The 20,500-nt window shown below is 44.7% G+C and overlaps 1 protein-coding gene across 1 annotated transcript in view; it reads right to left on the reverse strand.

Moving 5' to 3' along the window:
- The window catches only part of EGLN1 (egl-9 family hypoxia inducible factor 1), a 35,162-nt gene extending 15,600 nt beyond the window's left edge, over positions 1-19,562 (reverse strand). The window contains exon 1 of the mRNA XM_033055870.2: positions 18,233-19,562. Coding sequence (XP_032911761.1) covers positions 18,233-19,150 — 918 coding nt within the window. The 5' untranslated portion in view covers positions 19,151-19,562. The remainder of the gene's footprint in view (positions 1-18,232) is intronic.
- Positions 19,563-20,500: the final 938 nt, after the last annotated feature.

The raw sequence follows: 20,500 nt of genomic DNA on the forward strand, positions 1-20,500 counted from the left end.
ACTTTGCAGTTAGGAAGGGTCTAAAGCATACTTTGGTTTGTGTCAGTCTAAATCTGTCTATAGTATGATTAAATTAGTTAACCTATACATTTCAGAGTCAAACAACTGTTGAATAATGTTAAATATGTTGGTACAATTGGCGGACCTCCATGGCTAACTCCCTGTTCCCTTCAAGAGAAGCAGACTCATGACTCACTGTTTTGGCGCTGTACAAAATTTTGACAGAGAAGTAAGTCAGTCAACACAAATGTTAAGAGTCTGTTTTTAATTTAACACCATAATTGCTATGAAATTAATAAAACCATTTAGAAACAGTAATTTCACAATTATAAGCTGCACCATTTTGACTAAAATTTTGGTCCGAACCCAAAGTGCGGCTTATAATCAGGTGCGGCTTATACATGGACAAAGAACAAAAAGTTGCTGTTTTAGTTTGGAGGACAGAGAATGTAAACCCCCTCCCTCCAAATTATTATAATTTTGAAATCAAGGGGCTTTCAGGCAAAGATGTGGGAATTAGGAATAACAGTTCTTTACTAGGGAAATTAAAATAGAAATACAGTACTACAAAGAAACAAACTCCAAACCCTGACAAAGTCAGAGTACAACCTGACACCCCGTCAGGCAGGGTGTTGGTAGCAGTCCCATTCAATGGTGGCTGCATCCTCCTGCAGTGAGAGATGTGGCTCAGTTGGAGCAGTGCTCCTGTACAAGGTGCAGTTTCCTTCCGGAGGTCCAGTGGTGATGTGGAGAAATCCGGTTTCTTTCTGGAGTCCAGTGGAGAAAGGGGCTCCCTTAGTGTCCCAAAACCTCTGTTTTTATCTTGGTGAGAAATGTTGGGCTCTTCCCCCTGGCTGGAGCAACTTCCAATGGGATGCAGTAATTTTATCAGTCCCACAGTGGGACTCAATGGGCCATTAGCAGAAAATGACTCGCTGGAGGAAGGATGGGTTGTGAAAAGATAAAGAACAATGCCCTGCCTGGTTTCAATGGACGGCCCATTAGTAGAATATCTCCCACGGAGATAAAGATCACTGCCCCCACCCTCAACAGATGGTGATAAAATAGATACCTTTTATCACACCCTGTATTGTAACCCAAGACAGTTGCTGACACCCGGAGGTGTGGTTTATAATCGGGTGCAGCTTATAATTGTGAAATTACTGTACTTTGAAACTTTTTTCCCCAAGAGGGGGCAGAGCTTTCTGCTCTCGCATGAGACTATTCAACTTCCTAGTTTCATCACTGCCCATTCAAAAAGGGCACAGAGCAGCAACATCTTTAAGAGCTAAAAATAACATAACACTAAAGCAAATTACAGCAGTGCACTAAAATTGTATGAAGTCTCATTCAGCTACATCACTTGAAATACATTCTGACAGCACTTCGTGTACACCAGACTTCCAGAGCCAACCACATGACATCAGCAGGCACACTGATGCACAACACACAAAAAAGCATGGCTACCTACTTTTAGATTATTACTTATTATCAGTGATTTTTTTCAGTTGTGTGAGATCTACTGGGTAAACTTTCAATAACAACTGGACTCAATGTTAAGGGGTCTTTTTCAACCTTAATGATGCTGTGACACACTACCTTAGAAACAAAGCATGCACATTAGCTCAAACATCAAGGCTGGGAAGGAAGACATACTAAGAATTATGAGAGAGGTGGTTGGTTTTTGGTTCTCTTTTAAAACAAACCTTATTGTATTATCTGTGAAAGTTAATGGCTGAGAAAATTGCCATTTAAAGAATGCCACTCATTATCTCTGTCATTCTCTCCTCAAAACTATACATACCGAGAAGCCTAGATTTTCTTTCCTATAGAAGGCAAACCATACACAATCATTTCGTTAACTTATAGAAGGGGGATTCATGTCTTATTTAAAACTGCAAATTTGTTTCTGTTTTAGGGAACAAAATAGCCACAAAACCGAAATTCAGCTTGTAGGAAAGATTATCTTTATATAAATTCAAAGGTTACCCAACTGAATGGGAACAGGATTGTGTGTTTAGTACTATGGTTAGCCAGACACTTGGACATACTTGTGCACTGCAAGTTCCTTAAGTTCAATGAAAGTTCATGTAGATGTAGTAAAATGTCCAAATCTAGGCCTCAGGTACCACCTCTAGATTTTTAACCACAGAAAGATTTACTGTCATAAATAGTATGCCAAGGAGAATGATTTAAAAACAAGTTTTAAGGCTATTTTCAAGGGAACATACATGATTCAGCATGCCCACAGAATTCTAAACTTCGCACCATATACTATAGCATTCACTCCTACTAATAAAGTCCAGACAATTCTTTGAAATTATTTATGTATTACAGAAAAAAAGTAACTATGCACTGAAATGCTATTAGATATTTATTTATGGACAGGTTTAATTTATATTAGTACTGCATAGAAATCTGACTAAGGTTTAAAGCCAAACAGCAATGAGCAGTCTGTAATATGCTTTCAAACCACCTACAATTTAAATGCAAGAAATGCTGACTCTGCCCATGCTACTTTTTATGGGCTTTCACACATAAACTGTCTTCATCCAAGCTTTTCTTTACAATCCCACCACAGTCCTGTAATAAGGCCTCTTTCCCAGTTGGCATAAACAACACTTAGGGGTTTTGTTGTTTTAACCAGATCACCCAGAGCATCCAGTTCAAATGCACGCAGGCATTAAACAAATCTACTGGTATTCCAGCTGTCTCAGTTCCCAGCAGTCCTTGGGCAAAGCCTTGAGGAACAGCTGGGGCCATGCAGCACTACAGACTGATCATAAACACTAGGAGCAGGACTGCTGACGTTGGCATGCCAAGTCAGAAAAGTGACTCCCAAACCCACCCCTTCCCTGTATGTCCCAGCAGAGCCAGCCATGTCATTTCAGGTTAAGGAGGCATTCTGCTGCAACAGGGAGGCTGTACTGGCTCAGTGAACTCCTGGAGGAGAGTGGCTCAGGAATGCAATGTATTCGCTCTGGGAGCATGCAGCCTCGTGAGCACGAGAAAGATCTGAACGTACCCAACACTGACTCCAGAGAGGAAAAACCACCTGAGGAAACTGTCTGTGCTTGTCTGGTTGATACAAAAGCCTCACTGTCTTCTGAAATGCCAATTCAGTTGACCATACAATGAGCTTATATTCATGGCAGCAACAAGACCATCTCTGGGTTACGACATGCTGCAGAGCTCCTTGGTGTTGCTTCAACAGGGTTTTTCCCAGTCTCCCCCATCGATCACCACCACTTGCCCAAGATATCAGCGTGATGGAAAAACACATGACTCTCATGCCTTGGAAAAAATAGAACATGCTGCATTATCAACTATAAGTTGGTTAAAATGGACCCATCTGGTTTGTTCCAAGTCTGTTTATACTTGGCATTAGGAAGCTGCTATGAAAAAAACCAATCCAATCAAAAAAGTTACTTCTTTTTAGCTTTGCCACTATTTCAACAACAAAAATAGTATTTTTTGTATCTATATAGATATATTTAACTATTCACCCTTGCTAAAAGGCAAGTAGATTCTCCACAGTCTTTTCCTGTGAACAACAACTAAAAAGCCTGTTATGTGTTTAAGTGACAAGGCTCCTGTCAACCAAATTGTTTATGACTGTCTATAACTCAACAAGTATTGGGATCAGGAGTCACATGCTAACCTCAAACTCCAAATTTCCCACTCTAAAAATCAGGTGATGGAATCCATACTCCACACGAAGTGGTGATGTAAGCAAAAAAGCCATGGTGTACAAAACTGACAGGAACAAGAAGGCTTCTCTTTAACAACCTGTCACTGAGACTTCCCCTTCTCTTCCAAGGCATTTAGAAGAACATAGAACCAGAACCTCTCCCCTCAAATGCTCACACAGAAAGTCAAAAATCTCAACATCAGCTGTGTTATCATGCAGCCAGCATTTATATACTCTTAAACCTTCTTTAAAGTATGGTATTTAATAAGAAAGAGAAGCACACTTCTCCACATCCCATCTAGAAATAATGGATTTCAAGACAGGATACACACAACTCCTTTTTTCGTGTTTCTGCAGAAAGGTTTATCTGTATGTCCCTAAAAACCCAATCACCAGAAACTTTCCTGGTAAACCAGCGGAAAGCTAGGGCTTTGCAATCTACAGTACTCACTAGAGAGAGATTGCAGGGATTAGCAATAGTAGCCTAGATCAGAGGTGTCAGGTCAGACCAAGAGGACTGTTCCACAGCACATATTTATGCAACCTACATGCAAGATCTGCAGAGCTTAAACAAAGCCTGTTCCCAGCTTAACGTTGTGCCAATTAAAGAAAAAAAAAAAAAAGAAAAAAAAAAGAAAAAAAAGAGGCAAGAACATAATAGATGACAAAGTGTTTACCTCAGTCTGCAAATGACCCAAAACAACTCATACCACAAGGTATGAATTCATCATCAACTCAAGCAACAGCAATTACTGATTAAACAAAAGGAAGATGGAGAAAGTAGGCATCAGAAGGAATGACAACACTGACAAAAGTCTGCAAAATTGAAAGGGGGAAAGTAATGCTGAGTAACACAAGAACTAAGGAAGAAACAGAACAGCAGCCAATTCTAAAAATCTTAATTCCAGACTTCTATATAGTCAACTTCCCCTTCAAGTCAGCAAGCAATCACTTCAGATTTCAGGACTGACAGAAATCGTCTTTCAGACAGAAAGTGTATTTTTAAAATAAAATTTGTACATAATTATTGAGAATAAACAACAGAGCTCCTAAAGCATGTATCTAGTATTGCACACTAACACTGGGTAGCACTTTGTAAATAGGAGACTGCACTTCAAGAAATTATCTATGGGCAGCCAACTGATTTAGTAATTTGTACTATGTATAGTAAATGGCCCTGTCTTTATACTAAGGACACTGCAGATCCCAAAACGTTTTTTGTATCCTCTTGAAGTCACGCTTGTTTGGAGATGGGCAACCAAGAAGCAGAAAGCTGATTCTGAAGCCAGAGAAAGGCTGTAGGGAAGAACAGGGAGGAGGGGGAGGAGTGGACAAAGACCTGTGGACACTGGATGCACTTGCCAACCATGTGCTGCAGTAATGAAGGGAGCAAGTGCCACAGCACTTTTATTTGCATATTTATTTGGGTTTTAATTGTGACTGCCCTGCTACTAACCCCATGAAATCAAACTGCAAGCGCTAACAAGTGAGATACCTCAGCAGGCCTCAGCTGTAATTGTTTTTGGGTGTCTTCCAGCCCCTTAATGAACCACACCACAAAACATCTTGGACATCGAAGGTAACTCTCAGCACACACATTAGCAACCAAAGATAAGAAAAAATCCACCACTCTATGCACAGCACTGTGCTCATATCCATATATCCGTATGCAGAAGGCTGCTCACATCATCTGTGCTCCAGGTAAAATGCATGGAGTGGCCTTGCAGAAAGCTACTTACCTCTCTGAATGCCAGCTCTGCCCTCAGGCCTTTGATCAATTTATCCCTCCACTTGGCGCACACACAAATCAGTAAAAAGACTGATACATTTTATTTCCAGGATCAATACAAGCATTGTGATACAGCTGCCACAAAGACAACTGAGAGTTACTCCAGAAAACAAGAATTAACTTCCTCTGTAAAGACAACCCTTAATGAAGGGTTCCCAAACCAAGATAACTGTTCCTTAAAAATGAAGGCCAGATGATGAAAAAAAGTGGAACAGATTTTTCAGAGAAAAAAAAAAAAATCTCAAAGGGACTCCATCTTCCCATCACTCGCAAATTCTGTTCCCTACTGAGCCCCTGAAGAATTCCATCACTCCCTCCAGAAAGCTGTTCCCAAAGGGAAGGGATGGGTCGGGGGCAGAAAGAGGGGAGGGGGGTGGAACAGTGGAATTTTTGCTCTTCAAAGGCAAGTTTTCTCTGGGGTTTTAATATGGAGCTATTCTAAGTTGAATTGCAGAACTCTAAGTCTCAATGGTAAGGAAGCATCATTTATTACTAGCTTTGTCTTTCAGTGGGTGTGTCCCTTCAAAGTAGCAGGATGCCAGTGTAGAAAGAGTAAAAGACAAAGTAAAAACTAGAAATCTGCAAAATTCAAGTTGCTGTATGAGACAACTAAACTGAAAACAAAGCAAGTTGATAGTATCTTCATCTACATTTCATGTCTTGCAGTGGAATATTATTTTCCATGTTTACAAGGTGCTTTATAAAGCTATAGAACTAAACAGGTAAAAATAATGTATGTTTATCTTATTACCTCTTACAATATAATTTTGGCATAGCCTTGACTCATGAGTGAGACAACTCCCATTTTCTATTTTCACTAAGGAAAATGACAAAGTCAGGACTCCAGTATAGGAACTCCTGTGTTGTTCTTGAATCCACGCCAGGTGTTAGGCCTTCAAGAGTCATTACATGTCATTTTGTCCAAGCTATAATGGAGATTTAATATAAATTTACTCAACCCATTAATTTTAATGCAAACATTAAACATTTTTAAATACAAAGCACTTGAACCATGGATCTTACTTTCAAGGCATTTCACAACAATGAAACAGGCAAAGGAAAAACCAATAAATAGTACATTCTAATTGTAATTTCACTACAGCAAATGAACCTCCTTTTAGTTAAAAATAAGGAGTTACCAGCAGGATTCCCAGAGGACCTGTACTATTTCTGTATGACCTGGGAAAAGGGGGTGAAGGAGCAGAGTGATGGTGTTTACCTGCAATACCTAAATATGCTGCAGTCCTTCCCAGCCCTGGCTGCAGAAAGGCACACAGAGGGGTTTAAAAAGATACCAACTGCCTAAACAACAAGAGGAGAGGAAATTCAGGAAACAGTAAGTGCAAAGAAATACTCCTTGGGGGAAAAAGCCTCACCTTTCTTATATAGTGATGACTTCTAAACTGGATACCATCACTTTAGAAAAAAAAAAATTACTAAATACAGGCTGTTCTCCCAAGAACTCCATCCCAGCACAGCAGAGGAAGCAACTAAAATGTCATAAATCACTAAACAAGGAAAGGCAACACAGAATACATCACCCTGCCAGCATACAAAATCAGGATATATTTGTACTTTAAATACTGTGCTTCTGCTTGCCTTACCTTGATCAGCAGAACCAGAAAAGCTGCACAGAAGTGCAGCAGGAATAACTTGAATCATGAAACAGTACCCACTGGATAAACACTAAAAAGACTACAGTTCTTCAATTTAGGAGGGAAAGCACGTCAGCTGAAAAAAATGCATGCAAGCAAATGCCAGACTTTTTTAAAGATTATGACAAGTAAAACCACTGGGAAGTGAGTTTTCACAATACAGTCTAGGAGACACTGAAATCACCATCAGTGGGTTTTAAACAAAAGGAAGTTCCTTTTCCATCTAATCAAACTGCAGGACTCGCTGTTACAGGATGTTGCAGAGGCCAAAAGTACAAATGGCTTTTAAAACAAGATTACATAAATTAATGGCAAATGTGTCCATCCATCTGCACGTATTACAGGCAGTGGTCTAGATACAACCTCTGTCTCTGAGTTCCTGGATTGCCAGAGGTAGATGTATATGAGAACACCATTTTATATACACTTTAAAGCTTTATACACAAAACAATTATTGATTATTTACAACAACTACATAATAGTATAAATGTGGATGACAAATACTTATATGAAACAGACATTTGATAAGGAAGAACTCTCAATGAGCAAACACAAGAAGGCAACCTGCTAGAACCTAAACTAAATTAGTCAGACAAAAAGTGTAAGCTTTGAGCTGAGTGGGTCTTCAGTATCTGAACAATAAGAACACATGGTGTTAAATTTTAGGGTTCTTTTTATAGTGGGACTGGATACTCCTCAAAAATGCTTAGCTTTAACTAACTACAATTCATGACCTAGCATCTAGTTCATCCAGAAGGTCACTTCAGATGAACACAACTCCATCTGGCTTCAATTTACCACTAGATATATGGTAGGGATGGCCAAGCTGACATCTCCCAAGAGGCACATGGCTCTTATCTCTCTAACACAGTCCTTGCAGAGGACAGGCCATCGACAGGGTGCCTGCAACTGCTGTACCTGGCAGAGAGCAGCAACTGAGGCAAGTCTTGTCCTCTGCACCCCTGCAGGGGCAGCCGGCCTCTCCCAGCCCCTGCTCCTTCTCCCTTCCCCTCTCCCTCAACACATCACCACAGAACAAGGCCCCCAGGGGAGCCCAGGCAGGATGGAAGTGGGCAGGTGCAGCAAGTTTGTGTGGGGAATACAGATGAAAGAAAATGACTAAAAGGTAGATGGAAGAGGTAAGGCTTGTAACTTGAGAGCTGCAGATTTTTGATTTATTCAACAGCCTGGCAAAATACATAAGCCTGACTCTTACCAGTTCAAATGTTCCCTCCCCACACTTATCTTTTTTAATATAGCGTGGGTGGAATTTTTCGTAAGTAAAACAAAATTGAAACAAACCAAAAATACTATGTGGCCAGATGTTTGTAACAAATTCACTGTGTAAATAAAGTAAAAATATGTGAAATATTAAAAGTAAAGCACTTTTTGGTAGTTGGTGTCTTTGAAACAGTATATTTCATTTTTCAGTCTGTCTTGCAAGAAAAGGATAACTATGCCTGCTGCACTATGCCCTCTCAGTACAGGAGTGGAACCAAGATCATACATAACTTTAAAATAACTTTGGAGAGAAAGTGTGAATCCCCTACAGGTAATTGACTTTCTTAGACTTTTAATTTCTTAGACATTTCTTAAACTGCTTCAATCAGTGAAGTGTACACATGCTTTGTATCAGCAAACTATGGTAGGAAAGGACTGTGCTATGAGCATATACACACATGAATGGGAAAACCGGCAACTTGGGAGAAAACAGGAAAGAGGCAGCAGCACAGACTTAGTAAAAGTGACCGCCTGGATGACAAAAAGGGATCCAAGGCAGGAATATTTCAAAGAGTTACACTACTGGCATGTTCGACCACAGTAATCCTTTTAGGGAGCAAATGACCACTAGTAGGAACACAGACTCCTGGTAACTTCATTCAGAGATGCAGTAAGCAGGACTTACACTGACAGTTCCATTGCTGGAAAAAGTATTTTAACAGATTGCAAAACTTGGCTTGTTTTGTATCTTTTCCATTTCAAACTGCAGTATTTTTTTCCCATGGGAGCACTGAGGTTGGCAGGCACCTCTAGAGATCATGAGGTCCAGCCCACTGCTCAGAGGTGGGTCGCCCAGAGCAGGCTGGATATCTCCAAGGATGGAGACTGTACAACCTCTGTAGCAAGCTGCTGCTTTGTTCATCACAATGGAAAAAGTGTTTCTTACATTTCAATGGAATTTCTTGCATCTCAGTGTACCCATTGCCTTGCTGCTGAGCACTGCTGCCAACAGTCAGCCTCCCTCTCCTTCACTCCTCCTGTCAACTATCTGTACCCACTGGTATGGCCCCCTCACACCTTCTCCTCTGCCACATAAACAGCCTCAGCTCTCTCAGTGTCTCCCTGAAAGAGCAAATCCACCACTATGAACAGCGCTACTGCTTGGCTGATGCGCTGCCACAGAGCGGCTAAAGCACACACAAATAAGGTTAAGCCAAACAGAGGTACGATTCAGCCAGCATCTATTTCACTGGGCATCATCCAGTGTGCCAGCTGAAAAGGAGTCAGTTTAAGATGCCCTTATCAACTGGCCACAGTTTCCTTTCTCACAGCAGTAAGGCTGCATGCCAGCTGCCTGAACAACAATGCAGCAACCACTGAAACTGGAAGGGCCCAATGCCTTCGGCAGAGAACAGACCACACACTGTTCGAATACAGCAGAAGCTGTTGAGGGATCTTGGCATCCACGGCAAGGTTTAGCTGCTTGAACAGATGCTTGAACAGGACAGAGAGCAGCAACAAGAGAGATATGTTATTAACCAATGATGAACTGCTTTCGAAGCCTTACACATGTTGCATCCCTGGACTTTTTCATGACAAAGAGAACATAAATATACGGGGATTGCTGCATCAAAGTTGGGACAAGTTTTTCATCCATAGCAATTTAAATTCTACATTATCACAACAGTCATGCTAAACTATTATTGAAACTGTTTCATTTGACTAGTAACTTCAAGACTTATAACTATACAACTGCAGCCATCTGACCTACTCAAGCAGGAAAGATAACACACCCTGACATACCAGAAGGGCACCAAACCACAGCAAGACTAGGCCCAGCAGAGAATCCTGCAGCCTCCGCCACCTCACCAAGAATTTCAAGCTATCAACGGAACAAATTGATGTGAATTGATAATACAAGCTCTTCCTGGAAACAGATTTAAAATATCTTCATACAAAGACAAATCAAACAAAACAAACAAAACCCAGGAAAAATAAACCAAACCAAGCAAATAGATATAAGGCCCTAAAGTCTTCAGTATTTAGTGCATTTTATAACTTTGCAGTCAATGCAACAATTCCTCCACCCTGCTAGGACCAAAAGGAAAAACTCCCTCACTGCATTCACCTTTGTATCATTTTCAATATCATGTTTGTTTTTGCTGAAACAAAGCAAAGCACTCAGGCTCTGCTGTCACTGCAGCACATTGAGCTGACACAGCAGCATCTCCTCAAAGTTGTACATAATTTCTACAATGCAGAAGGCTTTAATGGTCAAACTATGTGCTCTAAGCTGGTCTGAGCCTAAATTAATGTGTAAATTTAATCCTTAGGTATTAAATAACCTTTTTCTTTAGGCCCCATTAGTTACCCTACAGATATGGACTTCATCCCTTTGTCAGAGCATTACGCACACAATGTATCGATAACCACCCCACCTCCACACACAACCCCTGCACAGACGTGCAGGCATGCACATTTCTACCCGATTCCTATTTATAACACCATATGCTAACAAAAATACTCTCAAGCAGTTTTAAGTTAAATACCAAAGAACAAGAAAGTCTTCAAGTGTAAGCAGCTGTTACGTGCATAAAAGCATTGCTCTATTTTTGACAGACACAGTCCTGGAACAGCGAGTGGATTTTGACCTGAAGCTTATGACTGCCACTTACCAGCTAAGTCTGGCACAATCCTGCACTGGAAATATGTCTGACCACCCATCATTAACCAACAACCTTCAGAAACTCAAAGGACTTTACAAGGATTTCATCAGCACCAAATGACTTTCCCAAAAGGCCTCGAAGACCAGCATAAGTCCTCCTTCTAAAGGGTCTAAGTAAGTCAAAATACAGAAGACAAAAAGAGTATCATAAGTAACAATTATTTCACTCGGTAGTAACTGCAAAGTCAAATAACTCTACTGTTTTATTCACTAAAAACACTGCTTTCAAAATACTATTTTCTTAGTGGAGTGTAAAAAACATGCCAATGAATAAAAAACTTGAATTGATATAATCTGAGTATGTTGATTTCCAAAAAACACTTGTACAGTCGTTGCATTGTCTGCAGCCACTCCCCCACTGAAAAGTAACAAAATCCAGCAGCACAAGAGCCAGGGAGCCCACAAGTGTCCTACTGAAGAATTCACTAAGCAACCCACTCACAACAGTCCCAAAAGTTATTTTTGAACTGAAAAAAGTGCTGTCTTTGTACAAGAGCTCTCTAAGGAGCCTAAAGAGAAACTATTTAGTCTCTGGATAGGTAAGAAGAAATTTTTGTTTTATACAGAGTATCCGTTTCCCTTACATAACAAGTTTCCTTTCTGCTGCAGGAGAAAGCCTTCATTTAAATTCCAAGTACACTATGTACATATCTAGAGGTATAAACATACATACTAGCACCCAGTGCAGAACAACACAGAAGCAACTAGAAATACAGCATCCTGCAAAATTCCAATAGCAACTTAATCTGTTCAAGCCAAGAGCCATCCAATATCAGACAGGCTAAATCCAACCAAATTACAAATCTAATGATATAGTAAATACCACAGGAGAGAACAACATGCTGCCGATTTATTTTTTCAGGAAATAGCTAGCAGCCTGTTCAGAAATTAAGCACCACCTAGAAAAAAGGAAAACATCTCTCAACCAACCAGTCAAGGTTACTGATACAACTATCCCAGGGATCTGAGAACTGCCGTTCAGACAGTCCTATGACTTGGCAGGACATCACTTGCAAAGAATTTCAGTCCAAGAGGCCACAGGGAAGGGAAGACAGCTTTTCCTCTTGAGCTGTACAGCTATGATGAGAAGCATCCCACTTGATTCATAGGCAGGATTAAATGAGCTCATTCTGTGCAGAAGAGACAGCACAGAACATCAAAGTAGCAACATGGCCCAAAAATCTTTGATACCACTGACAGGAAAAAATTAATTATCCAGAGTGTACTGAAATCACTGATGAGCACAAACTATAATGTTTCAGGTTTCTTATCTCTAGAACAGTAACAACTAAAAAACATCAACTCCAGTTACAGTCAAAAATGGCTTGGAAAAGCAAGCAACAAACCAATCCAGAATTTCATACACCTATCCTAATGCACCAGGCACCAGAGAGGAAATGAGCAGGACATGAAATGTGAAATAGTACTGAAACTGCCCATATCAGACAGAGAAGAACAACAAGTACTGGAGCTGGCACAAGGAGATGGGGACCTTCCTTACCAGCAGCAAACAGTAGCAAGCTGCAGTACACTGCTCATGGCAGATGATGCCAATCCAGCTCTGTCCTGAAAAACAGCGAAGTCAGGAACATCTTTCATGCTAATAAAACTCTAGAATAAAGGATAGGAACAGTCAATAAGCCTAAGAGTAGGTTAGTTTTGAAGCTGGGAGTGTGGGGGAAATCAGTTTTCATTTGAAGAAAATACATGTTTCCACTGTACATGTTACACAGGATCACCTGGTGGGTAGACAAGCAAAGTTTCTGTATAAAATTGTTATACAAGATTCTTAGAGGACAGAAAAATGCACTTCTGATGGGAAGAACCAAGTCACACTCAACATAAAAGAGCAAAAAAAGAGAAGAAAGATAAAAAAATACATAGCTAGCAAACATTTCTTAAACTGTTTGAATTTTCAAGGGCAAATTTTGGGAGAATCAGACTAAGTGCTAAACTAAGGCTGTAGTTTGGCAAACACTTTAAACTGGCATAAATTTGCATTGGTGCTGAAAGAAAGTCTCACCATCTGCCAGTCCTCTGTGCCAGCACAAACATCCGAACACTGAACCAGGAGCACTTCTTTTGCCAGTTTATTTTTCAGATGGATCAGTTCCCCAAACCAGTTCACAGGATGGCCATGTAAATACTTGTGCTGGCAAAGAAGAGTGACTACTTTTCCAGCATTGCCAGCCCAAAATGTTCATTGAACTACAGCCTAACACACATGGGTGTGGAGAAGTTCTAGCAGTCACAGGTGGTCCTCCTCACCCTTGGACACACTATTTTCATAGCACACTTCAAAGTTGCAACTACCACACAGCTGCCCCTTAGAAACCTGCACATCTCCGCAATTTTCTCTAGTCAGAGAACCTGTCAGAATCTCAGCAATGTTAGAGTTGGCTGAAAACAAGAGTCTCTTCTGGATGCTGCTGTGCTTCTCAGTCAAAAGATCATTTGCAGGAGAAACTCCAGTCATCTGCTGATCATCTGCTTCACCTTGGACTCAAAAGGCTTGTACATGAAAACTGTGGTAATCCCATGTCAGGGCTCTACTCCAACAGGGATTTAAGAACTGTTGTGTATCCATGAATCACCACACAGTCCTTTTCTGACCAGCACACTCCTCTACAAGAAAACAACATCACCAACAGAAACACTGCTGTCAGGGAAAGAACCAACAGATAAGGATGAGCATTAGTCATAGTCCGCATCAAGGTCAAGCAACACAAATGAGTACTGAAAGACTGAGAGGGACCTAACAACACTTTCCCACAACTCAGTGGCAAATTCAAACCCATACATGAGGTCATTCACTGGGAACCACTCAGATCAGTAAGTTTTCTATCAAGAAATAAATTCAAGGTGTGACAGTGAAACGATCATCAGAATGATGTAGGAGGATCAATATAATCTCACATGCCACAAACAAATTGAAGGGAAGCCCTCGACTTTACAGACATTCCTAAGTCCAGATCTCTGGTCACAACTCTTGGGTCTTTCAATCAGAGCAGGACTTAACCAAGCTGCACACCTGTCCCTGTGTTTTCTTTTCTTCTACCAGAGTTTTGGCATCATCATCACTTTCCAGTACCTGCTTGATTGCAAAGTTCTTGTTCCCTACTTTACATTTGTCTTCTTATTGCCACACATGCTTACAGTTATATTTTGTAGAATGAGATATAGTGGAAAAAACATCCATAAATCTTACTTTTGCTTGGTAACATTAATCAAATGTGTTTGTAGAAAAGCCACAACATAAATAAGTGGCAAGAGCAGAAAGCCTCTTCAGTTTAAAAAAAAGCTAACAGCAGGGTATGAGAAATCCTCTCACTCTTGGAGAATTATTTTCTAAAGAAGCATTACTAACTTTGAAAGAATCTAATTTAATAAGGCACAGTCAGACTAGTCTAAATCTAAGTCTTCAGGAAAATCCAGGATCTCCAGAGCAAGAGATGAGCAACTGCCAGGAAAAGCAGAAGAGCAAGTTTGCATGATGTGTAAAAAATACAGCAAATTTTAAGCTACAGATGGCTGAAAAGCAGTAGGTGCCACTGGCCTACTAGTAGAGAGAGGAGAGTATTAAAATACAGCAATTTAATCAGGATTGGTCTCCTGACAGTTTCTAGAAGTAGGAATGAAGAAAAAGCTAAAGGAATGCAACAGGGTCTGTCAAACTGTCTATTTAATGTCCTTCCAACAAAAGGCAGGGGTTTGGATTCAGGGGATGGCTGGCACTGGGTGTAATGGTGAGTAGAAAGAGGAATACTGATGGATCAGATGTCTGGTTATAGGGTAAGTATTAGAACCCAGCCCACAACTGGGAAGCTGCAGCATTACTCCAGGACCAGTAAAGGATGTAAGATCATCAGCAGTCCACAATACGGGAAAGAGAAAGCTAGCAAAAAAATCATAAACCTGCCCTCACCCTTAACCTCTTCTTCATGCTCCATATGGGAAAGAAGGAAAAAACTTCTCAGCTGGGTGAGACTCAGGACGATTTCTTTCCCTGATTTTGATAAGCAGGCTTTTACCTCCTCCTCTCTAGCTACATAAGAACAGGACAGGCAGGAAACAGAAATATGTGCATGTACAAATGTGGCAACTGATAAGACAAAGGGAAAAAAAAGAGAATTTATGAAAAGATGAAAGTAGAAAAAATTAGAAAATAACAGGAAGTAGGAGAAAGACACTAGAGCTCAAATATGCAAGTATGTGCCACCGTCTGCTAGAGAAAAAAAGGAAGCAGAGTCTGGAAAGAAAGAGAACAAAAGCAAGGAATGCAGTAAGTCAGGACTTCCAAGACGAGTAAATAGTTAGTCATTCTCTTATACTTGCTGCTGTCTCCACACATCTCAAAGATACTTGGCTATTTTATAACTACTGTTGTATAGATGTCTTTCAGGCTGAAGAGCAATTTGCTGACACTCAGGACTAGGTAGAACCACATTAGTTTAAGTAGATCAGTTCTAGGTGGCCCAGGGAGTCCAGAGAAAACACCTATCAGAAACTTCAAAACACAAAATCTCAGGTCACAATCAAGATTTTACCTTATTTCACATTCTTTGTCTTCATGGACTGGCCCTGGTAAATGTAAATCAGTTAGATCCTACTAACACAACATAGCTTTTTCCTTGACAGGCAGGTTAACAAGAGATTCAGGGTATATATATCTCAGACCCATTTCTTCTTGCTTTTTCATACACTGTTTCTAGACAACTTTATAGAAGTGATGGCAAGTTCAATGCCAACACCACCAATGGGTTACAAATTATATGGTTACAATACAAGTTATTTGAAGTGATACTCTAGGTATCATCTGCTTCTGTTTATTTAACTCTGAGGTAAATCTCTGAGAGTGAATGACAGTTTTGCTTCTGCTTTTGCTGGAATTTTAGAGAACTGAGTTTTCCTGCACACTAAAAGCACTGACTTTTGTGGGGAAATAAGCAAGGGAAAGTGAGAAAACAAAGTAATGCATTTCTGTGCCACCAAGGAGTAAAGTATTGTGCTTTTACTGATATGATGTCTGCACCTGTTCTGATCTCCCAAACCGAGGGATTTCAGCAGCAACTGAAAACCAAGTAGGAATGTAAAATACAGTCGTCCAGGAATTACAGGCATGACTCAGGATTAAAACTCCAAAAGCCCTGGCACCTATTCTTTGCAGAAGCACACCACTGCGCATAAAAACAGATGTAGTATTCCGTTTTGCTACATAAAATTGACATCCAGCAAAACTACTGATATTTTTAGAGTGCAAGTCTGAAGCCCTGAAGAGATTTTAGACTGCCTGAAAGGTAAGTTGGCTTAGAAAAGTCCTGCAGGGATATATGAGGACTCTACATCATGCTCACGTTGAAAAGTTTTTTCACAGTACTCGTTCAACTGAAGAAAAGCAAAGATAGCATTACCAAAAAAAAAAAAAAATTTAAAAAAAAAAAAAATTCCCACCCTCTTTTCTTTATCACGGGAGTTTCCCGTGCCCTGAACAAATCCAGGGCTGTCTTTTGCCGTCCAGTTTCTCCCTTCCTCCCTCCCGCAGCTTCCTACCAGCTGAGATTCTGCAGCTGCAGCAACAACAGTCCATCTGTAACAGTGCTACCACCTCGGCACTATGACTCCTACTATTTCACTGGCTTCCTTATGCTTTAACAGAGGTAGCAAAGTCTGAAGGGGCTTCACCCCTCTTCTTTTTTTTTTTTAACTGAAAAGATACTGATGAATATTCATTACCAGTCCTCTATCAAGGGCATGAATTTTATTTGAAGGACTGGAAGGGAATTGCAAATTAGGCTAATATACAAAAGGAGATTTTGACTCAGTTCTCTGATCTCGAAATAGAGCTAAGGAGTAAGATTTTTGCAGGAAAGTGACTTGATGAGAGTAAAATAACAACTCTGCCCAAAGCCACCCTGCTCCATGGCTGTGACTCCGCTGCCTCCCACAGTACCATTTGCCAGAGCGTTGCACTGTGCCACCGGGGCAATCACTGATGCGGGTCTCCTGAACCACATTTTTAAGTCCTGCACCTGGCAGGCCACATCCTGAGCCAAGGCCTGGCCCATTCATGCGAGCCTACCAACGCTACGCACAAGTGGTTCCATGCTCTCCAGCCAGCGCCGCTGCCGGGACACCTCGCAGCCAGCCCCCTGCTTCCCGATGCCCGTCAGAGCCCTGCTTGCCCGGGTTTTTTTGGGGAGACCACGACAAGACTCGTACTTCAGTACTCATCACCTAGCGGATAAGCTTCCAAGTAAAGAGGTTTTTAACAAAACGCAGGCATAGAAACAAGATCACCTTTTTTTGCTGCAAACAAACCCTTTCGCACCTTCCTGGTAGACAGCAATGCCCAGGCTCCCGCGGGACAGCAGCCCGCCCGTGGGGGCTGCGGGTCCCGCCGTGGCCGGGCGTGAGCCACAGAATTGACAGGGTTGGAAAGGACCTCTGGAGATCATCCAGTCCAACCCTCCTGCCCACGCAGGGTCACCTCGAGCAGGTGACACAGGAAGGCGTCCAGGTGGGTTTTGAATGTTTCGACATAGAGACTCCACGACTTCCCTGGGCAGCCTGTTCCAGTGCTCTGTCACCCTCAACATAAAGAAGTTCCTCCTTTTTGAGGTGGAACTTAATGTGTTTTAGTTTATGGCCACTGCTACTCGTCCTGTCACTGGGCAACACTGAAGAGTCTGGCATCATCTTTTTAACATCAACCTCTGAGATATTTACATATATTACTGAGATTCCTTCTATCCTCTTTTCACTAGACTATAAGGCTCAGCTCCTGCAGTCTCTCCTCATCAGAGATGCTCCAAACCCCTAATCACCCTTGCGATCCTCTGGAGAAAGACAGGAGCTTCTTTCTCGTACAGAGGAGCCCAGAACTGGACACGACTTTTAAGTGCAAGTCGGCTCCGGGGAGCGGAGCGGCACACGCACAGCACAGCCCCGCATAGGGACCCGCACGGACAGACAGACGGACCGACGGACGGACGTGCGCACAAGCACGCAGCCCCGCAGACAGCCGCACACGTGCGCGCACACACGCCCGCACCCGGGGAAGCTCCGGCTCCGCCGCCCCGCTCCAGCCCCAAACCCCGGCTGCAGGAGCAGGGGGAGGCCGGGGGTCCCAGCTCCCTCCTTCCCTCACTCACTTTCGTCCTGCCGTTGATTTTGTAGTTGCCCAGCTTCCCGTTGCAGTGCCGGATGAGATCGTCCATGCTGTTCATGAGGAGCCGGATGGTCTGGCAGCCCGGCTCCTTGCCCTCCACCCAGGTGATCTTGTCGCCGCGAATGTCCTTGGAGGAGTCGCTCTTCTGGCTGACGAGCTGCCCGTCGGTGAAGCGGCCGGTGTGGTGGAGGGCCCGCACCTCCTCGGCCACCAGCCCGCCCAGCTCCTTGCCGAGGAAGTCGTCCACCACGCAGATGCCGTGCTTGTTCATGCAGGGCACGATGTACTCCAGCGCCAACCGCTGCGGCACCAGCGACTTGGTCTGCCCATTGGGGCGCAGCGCGGCCCCGCCGGGCCCCGCCTGCACGCCGCCCGGGTACAGGTTTGACTTGTCCCGGTACAGCAGCACTGCCTCCCCGGAGGGAGACGGGGACTGAGCCGCGGCCGGGACCTCCGCCTCACCGCCGGCAGCTGCAGCGGCGGCAGCGACGTGATTGTTGGTCAGCGGGGCGGCCTCGGCGGGGGCCTCGGGGGACGGCGGCGCTGCGCCCTTCCCGACCCCGGCCCGGCTGCCGCCGCCCGCCGCGGCCCCGCCGTGGGCGCGGGGCGGCGGGGGGTGCCCGCCGCGGGGCTCGGTAGCGCCCCCTGCCGCGCCAGCCGCCGCAGCGCCTCCGCCGCGGCAGATGAGCTTGTGCTTCTTCCAGTCCTGGCGCTGGTGCTCCTTGCTGCAGTAGAAGGAGCTGCGGCAGCGCCCGCACCGCAGCAGGTTCTCCATCTTCCCGCAGAGCTCGCAGTACTGCCGGTCTCGCTCGCTGCTGCTGCTGCCGCTGCTGCTGCCGCCGCTGCTGCTGCTGTCGCCCTGGCCGCCCTGACCGGCGCCTCCGCCGCTGTCATTCGCCATGGCGCTGGTGGTGCCGCCGCAGCCCCGCTCCGCCGGGGTGTGTTATGTAAGGAGGCGGGCGGGAGCGGCGCTAACGCGGGCCCCCGCCCGGCCGCGCGGGGAGGGAGCGCTCACTGCATCATGGCCGCCCGGCTCCGGCTCCGCCGCGGCCCCCGCCGCCCTCCGCCTCCGCCGGCCCGCGGCCTCCTCCAGCGCGCGGGGGCCCGTGCCGCCCTCCCTGCGCCGCTACCGCCGCTTAGCGCCGCCGCATCGCCGCCCCGCCGGCGGCGGAACGGCCGAGGGGGAGCGGGGTGACGCGGTGCGGGGCTGCTTTCCGCTCCCCGCCGGCCTCTCTGCTCGGTGCAGCACGGGCCGGCGCGGCCGCCGCCTCTGCCCACCGCGCCTCCACCGCTCTGCCGGGGCGAGGAGGAGGAGGCGCCACTACAGAGGCCCGCTGTGCACGTACGCCACTTCCAGCCCGCCAGCGCCGCCGGCGCGTCAGGCGGGCGTGGCCGGGCGGGCGGGGCCGGGCCGGGGCCGGTCGCGTCCTCCGCGCCGCTGCGTGAGGGGCTGAGAGGCGCTGCCGCAGCCGCTCGGCACGGCCTTGGGCGTACGGGCCGGGCCGGGGCAGTCACAGTGCTCCTGTGGGGATGGCGCCCTTAACACCTTCCGACGAGCGCGGCCTTCCCGGCAGGGACGGTGGGGAAATTGCTGGGGGTGTCACCAGTCTGGGCTGCCGGAGCCGTCCCGTCGTCGCTAGTCTGGGGCTGGTCGCTAATCTGGGGGTGCCCGTGACCCCAGTAGCGAGCTGCCCCGTTGCCCCAGCGGGCTGTGGGCCTGCCGCAGGTGAGGCGGGGGCACCGAAGAGCGGCGGGTGACGTGGAAGCTGGGCACTGTCGCTTCCATGACAGGCAGGGTGCCCGTGGCAGCGGAGGGCCAGGTTTTGTCACTCTCGTAGGCCCCAAAATACTCCCGCCAGATAGCTGGTAGAGCGCGAGAGGCATGTGCTGTCTTCTTTATAAATAACACGTGGCTTGCGTCCCGCCTAACGGAGTGGCAATGAAGGCCGGAGATTAAGAAAAGAAAAAGCAAAAAGCAGGAAGAAGGAGCCAGTTGATGCAGCTGCCAAAACAAGGCGAGGCCAAAAGTTGGGGCCTGTGCTGCGATGAACATGGCAAAGTCCCTGACAGGAAAAAGGAAGCTCGTTTGGCAGAGCAGTGCTGGTGGAGGGACAAAGGTCTCGGCTCAGTCACGTCTGTTGTCAGAAGCCACATGGGGATCTGGACTCCTCTGTGGCAATGTTTAAGCTTCCACTGATCCGATTAACCGTGGCTTTGCTTGCTTGTGGTATAGTTTAGAAAAGTGTATTCT

Source organism: Catharus ustulatus, chromosome 3 (assembly GCF_009819885.2).
Source record: "Catharus ustulatus isolate bCatUst1 chromosome 3, bCatUst1.pri.v2, whole genome shotgun sequence".
Lineage (NCBI taxonomy): Eukaryota > Metazoa > Chordata > Aves > Passeriformes > Turdidae > Catharus > Catharus ustulatus.